Source organism: Aythya fuligula, chromosome 13, assembly GCF_009819795.1.
Source record: "Aythya fuligula isolate bAytFul2 chromosome 13, bAytFul2.pri, whole genome shotgun sequence".
Taxonomy (NCBI): Eukaryota; Metazoa; Chordata; class Aves; order Anseriformes; family Anatidae; genus Aythya; species Aythya fuligula.
The window spans coordinates 11,050,402-11,056,223 of NC_045571.1; the positions used below are offsets into that span (position 1 = coordinate 11,050,402).

The 5,822-nt window shown below is 65.8% G+C and overlaps 1 protein-coding gene across 1 annotated transcript; it reads left to right on the plus strand.

Moving 5' to 3' along the window:
• Positions 1-4,906: 4,906 nt before the first annotated feature.
• Positions 4,907-5,602, plus strand: CLDN2 (claudin 2). Its single transcript, XM_032196028.1, has one exon. It carries the CDS (start codon positions 4,907-4,909, stop codon positions 5,600-5,602), a length of 696 nt encoding a protein of 231 aa, XP_032051919.1.
• The last annotated feature ends 220 nt before the right edge of the window (positions 5,603-5,822 follow it).

Consider the following 5,822-nt stretch of genomic DNA (forward strand, 5'->3'; position numbering starts at 1 on the left):
GCAGGGGGAAATAAATAAATAAATAAAACAAAAATAAACCAAACGGGAGAGTCGCTGGCAGCTCACGCTGCAGCCCAGCAGCCCCAGCCCTGCCCCACCCGGGCCAGGCTCCCACACCAGCTGCCAACCGGGCGCTAGGAACCCCCCCCACCAAGTAAACCAGGCCCAAGCTGCAGCCATGCCAAGCTCCTGGCTTTATTGGGGTGCTCAGAATTAATTAACAGAATTAACAGGATTAGGGGTGCGCCGAGAAACGGCACCGGACCCGGCCCCGCGCCGCCGCCCCCCCCGGCCCGTACCTCATGGCGGCCCCGCCGCCGCCGCCACCGGGCAGGAGGGATGCGGCCGCAGGCCCCGCCCCCTCACCGCCCCCGCCCAATCGCGCCCGCCCGCACCGCCCCCTCCTCCTCCTCCCGCCCCTGCCATAGGTGGGTGGGGCGAAGGGGCGGGACTTGCTGCCGCTGAGGACGCTGGGAGTTGTAGTCCCGCGGTGGGGCTGCCGCCCCCTGAGGGGGGCACCCGCAGGGTGGCTCCGGGCCCCCGCGGAGCCTGGCGGCGGCTGCTCGGGGCGCTGGGCTCACGCCTGGCCCTGCAGCGGGACGGCCCCTGTGGTGCTTATGGCCCCTGTGGTGTTCACAGCCCCCATAGTGCTCACGGCCCCTGTGGTGTTCACAGCCCCTGTAGTGTCATGGCCCCCACTCATCTGTGGTGTTCATGGCCCCTGTGGTGCTCGCAGCCCCTGTGGTGCTCATGGCCCCCGTCCCGTCCTCCATCCCCACACCGCTCACGGCCTCGCCCTCTCCATCCCCACACCACACACGCCACCCTCACACCGGCCGCACCGAGCCGGCTGCTGGCAGCAGGGAGCCAGCCCCAGTCATAAGCACAGCACCCCCAGCATCGCCCTCCTCTTCCTCCTCATGGTCCTCATCATCATCATCCTCTTCATCCTCCTCATCCTCCTCCTCGCTGCCCGAGTCGTCGTACAGGCAGAGCGTGGCCTGCACGGGGAAGTTGCGCAGCAGGCTCTCCCCCACGCCGTACAGATAGTCGAAGGACTTGGAGCGGGGCCACAGCAGCCTGTGGGGGGAGACGGGCGATGGATGAAGGCCTCCCCCCCGCTGCCCGCCGCCCTCGGGCTCGTTAGGGGCATGGTGGCGGGGCCGTACCTGACCGGGTGGTGGAAAAGCATCAGCGCCTTGCTGGGGTTGCCGTCCCCCGCCACGTCTGCCACGTCCAGAGGCTGGGCCTGAGGAGACAGAGCCAGGGTGGGAGCTGCCCCCGGGGCTCCTGCTGCCATGGTGGGGGTGGCAGCAGGGGCATTTCTCCCATTTCTCTCCCCTCAGAGCAGGATTACATCTTACAGCCCCCATGCAGAGTCCCTATGGAGCCAGGCTCCTCCCAACCCTGCTTTTCCTCACTCCTCTTCCACTGGGATTTAGGTCCCTGCGTCCCCACAGAGGAAGCTGGCACCTAAACCCCAGACAAGGGCCTTTTGCCAGAGTAATCCCCCCCGCTGTGCCCAGGCGCCCCGCTAACCCCCTGAGGAATGCCCGCTGGGCTGGGAACAGGCGTCCCTTTGAGGCCCCCACAGAGCAGCCGTGTCCCTGGAGAGGCGATGTGCTGGGGGACGTGGGTGCCAAGGGTGTCCCCTTCTCACCCCCTTTTCCCTAGGGACACAGCCACCCCCACGCAGGCTCCAGCTAGCTCTGGCTGGGGGCAGAAGGGATGTCAGGGTGAAGGGACATAGGGGTGAAGGAGTGCGGGGCCACCAGGCTGCTTTTCTGCCTTTTTTTCTAGGAAAAGGGGAGCCCCAGCAGGGAGCCCAGCACTCACAGTGTCCATCCGTTCCCTCTGCCGCCCAGTCACCTCCTCCTCCTCTTGGGGCAGCCACGGTCTCCAGAGAGGCAGGGGCCTGGGTGAGGACAGCAGCTTGGTCACAGTGGCTCTGCACCCCCAGTGCCGGGGTCCTGACCCAAGCCAGGAGCAGCGCAGCCCTCACCCAAACCCAGCCAGAGCCCACCCACCCCGACCCAGGCAGGCAGCACCCGAGGTACCTTCCCCTCTGCTCCAGCCCCGGGGCTGGGTGAGCACCGTCCCGGGGCACCGGCAGGCAGCGGGGAGGCAGGCGGCAGGCAGCAGCTTCCATATGGGCAGCGGCGTGTCCCCTCCGAGGCTGCGAGCCCTTGGCAAGGATGCTTTTATAGCCCTGCCCCGGCCAGGGACTCGCAAATTCTTCAGGGCAGGGGAGCGCGGGGCTGGGGGCAGCAGTACGGGTGTGAAATTTGTCCCAGTTGTGTAAACAGAGGGCTGGGGGGGACTGGGAGCGGGGTGCTGGGAGCTCCGGTGGAAAAGCAAAACACAGAAGGGAAAAGTTAGACACCGTTTGTGAGAAAATCACCAGGGGCACCAGGGGGGCAGCGGAGGAGGGCAGAGACAATTAAGGAGGATGATTAAGTGCTCGTTGTAGCCGTTTGCATAAGGGAGAGGGGATTTGGGAAGGGCTCAGGAGTGCTGGGGCATCACGGCGGCGTGCGATGGGCACGGTGGGGCAGCGTGATGGGCTGAGCACAGAGCAACCAGGGTGAAAGGATGCTCAGGAGAGGACGGGGGGAAGACAGAAGGCAGGGGGTGACACGGTCCTGCCCAGGTTTGTACCCCCCTGGCACCACTACACGCCCTGACCCCCTGTAACGCCCCTGTTCAGGCACTCGAGGCGAGGTGCTGCTGGCGGGCAGGTCACCTCCCGGTCCTGGGAGAGTTTCAGTTTGGAACAAGGAAAGAAAATAGCAAATGGTCCCTGCTGTAGCTCTGCCAGTGTCCAAACACCGGCCGGACCTGGCCGGGCTCCGAGTGCAATTTGTCACCGGGGGCCCCCCCTGCCCTTCTCCATCTGCGGCAGCCGGGGAGCGGGAGGGGGCACGGCGCGAGCACAGCCCTCATTACCGTCCCCATTTGCTCCTCATTTGGGCCAGGAGCCTTGTGATAACAAACCCCGCGGAGCACGAGCAGGGCTGGGGAGTTCAACCTGCCAGCAGCGGGCACGCAGCCCAGCACGGATCAGACCTGGGCACAAGATGAAACCAGCAGCCACCCGTCGCTGGGGGTGCCGGGGTGCCACGGGACACCGCGCCTCCTGCCCGCTGCACTGCCCCACGGCAGCTCCCAGGGGCTGCTGAGCCCCACAGGCAGCGACAGCCCCGATGTGCCCCCTGCCAGCCGGGCATTGCCACCAAAGGTGAAGGTTCCCTGGAGCCCACACGGTGAGGGAGGAATTTGGCTCTCTCTCCACAGCTGGTTCTCCTCCTCGCTCTGCTCCCTTCGCTCCCCCCCTGTGCCACGAGCCCCCCGCAGCCTGGCATCCCAAGCCACTTAGGCAAACCCTGATAATTAATAGAAAACAAGCAAAACAAGGCAGCCCGGCTCCCCAATCCTTCCTGATGCTGAAAGGGTTTAATTCTGATCTGCAATAAGCCTCTGATCCCGGCTGAGATTTGTAGATGGATTTTGCAAAGCCGCCGCGAACAACTCACGGTCCCTGATCCCCGGGTCCCCGGCCACTCGCCCTGCCCCACCGAGCCCCCTCCGGTCCCGTTCGCCTGCAGCCTCCCTCGGCCCCGCATCCCCAGCCGCCTCCGTAAGTACCGAGCCCTCGCCTGCCTCAGTTTGCCAGCCCCACGAGGGTCCCGGGGTGCTAATTTAGGAGCAGCAGCCCTAAGACGGAGCAGAGGGGCTGGTTAGTGCCTGGGAAAGGAGACAGGAGTGAGGGAACTTTGGGAGCAGACCTCGGAGGTGCTGCAGGGGCTGCACCCTCAGCCGGCAACTTTCCCAGGGCGCGAGGCCAGTGGCCGGGCGGCACCGTGTGGTTTGGCGTTTCGCAAGAACCGCACCAGGGGGAATTTTGAAACAAGGTGAAGGGAAAACAAACCTGCGCCTGCCAAAACCCCGCTGCCCGCTCCGAGGTGGGGAGGGGAAACTCCCACCACGGCACCAGCACCCCCGTAGGGAGCAGGGGCTGCACCCCACAGCAGGACAGGTCACCCCACTGTGCCCGATGCGTTTCTGTCCTCCACGGGTCTCTGGGCTCTCCTGGGGACACAGGTGTCACCGGCACCTGCCATTCCTCCCTGTCACCGTGCCATGGAAGAGCTGGCAGCCAAAGTTCAGCCTCGAGAGCGCATCCTCTTGTCCCAGCCCCGCTGGAGCGCAGGGTGGGCAGGCAGCAGCAGGAGCTTTACGTGAGCCCCGATGGAACAGGAGCAACCCCCTGCCTCCGGTGGGGAAGCCTCGGGGGGTCACCACCCAAATCTCCACCGGCAGGTCCCAAACACACAGCACGCAGCTGCAGCTTTTTGGCTTTTTCCCTCCGGACAGCGGAAGATAAGGATTAGCTGAGCCTGCAAAAGCAGCTCGGGGCACGCGTGGCAGCGAAGAAATATTTCCATCCCATACAACACGGGGGGGCAGGAAGAGGCAGGGGGGGAGGCTTGCACCAGGAGACGCTGCTCTCCTTGCCCTTGCACCTCCTGGTCCCGTGGGAGATGGCCCCGCGGGGCCGGGCGGGCTCCCCATCCCTGCCCACGGCCACGGCAGCAGGGAGAGCTTTGGCGTCCTGCCCGGGCAGCGCTGCTCTGCCTGCCTCTGAAGCTTGCCTGGGAAGATAACAGAGGTGAAAGGGTGCTTGGCGCGGCTCCACGGGCTCGGGTCAATCGTTAATCGGGGAGGGATTGCTCTCCACTCTTGCAGGTAACCTCTCCTCCCCTCTTGCTCCCACCCACACGCGGGGCCCGCACAAAACTGGCGCCCAGGGGAGCGGGGCGAAGGCTCAGCCCGGCGAGAGGAGCCGCCAGCGGGGCCATGGCAAGGTAAGCGCGCGGGAGGAGGACAGGCGACGCCCGGCCCCACCATGGTGTCCATGGGGCTCCAGCTGGCCGGCTACACCATCGCCTTCCTGGGCTACGTGGGCACGCTGACGACCACGCTGCTGCCCAGCTGGAAGATCAGCTCCTACATCGGCTCCAGCATCGTGACGGCCGTGAGCTTCACCAAGGGGCTGTGGATGGAGTGCGCCACGTACAGCACGGGCATCACGCAGTGCGACATCTACAGCTCCATGCTCAACCTGCCCTCCGACGTGCAGGCGGCCCAGGCCCTGATGGTGAGCTCCTGCGCCGTCTCCTCCCTCGCCTGCCTGCTGGCCGTGGCCGGCATGAGGTGCACCGTCTTCGGCCAGGGCTCGCCGGGCAAGGACCGCGTGGCGGTGGTGGGTGGCGTGGCCTTCGTCCTCGGGGGGCTGCTCTGCTTCATCCCGCTGGTGTGGAACATCCACGTGGTGCTGCGGGACTTCTACAACCCCATCCTCCCCGACAGCACCAAGTACGAGATGGGGGAGGCTCTTTACTTGGGCATCATCTCCTCCTTGTTCACCCTCATCGGCGGCTTCATCCTCTGCGCCTCCTGCCCTTCGCGGGACTCGCCGGTCGCCTACTCCAACGCCTACCCGTCCCGGCTGCTGGCAAGCAAGAGCCCCCAGCCCTCCGTCAGCCCGACGCAGAAGCCCAAGAGCGAGTTCAACTCCTACAACCTGACGGGATACGTCTAGCAGCGGCGGGGCCCCTGCCTGGCTCCTCTCCCAGCTCCCCCGAACGCCTGGGCTGGCAGCGAGGGAAGGCAGAGAGAGGAGAGGACGCGGGGGCACCCCCCCTGCTCAGCCCGCTCAGGTTTTGACTCTGGTCACTTTGACTGCTCAGAAACCCCGGCTGACGGTGAAGGACCCCGAACCTGGCTTCTGTTCCCACCGTGGTGCCGCCAGCCTGCAGGAG

Bases quoted from the DNA above. Each gene is read 5' to 3' on its own strand.
- CLDN2 (XM_032196028.1), top strand. From the start codon at position 4,907: ATGGTGTCCATGGGGCTCCAGCTGGCCGGCTACACCATCGCCTTCCTG.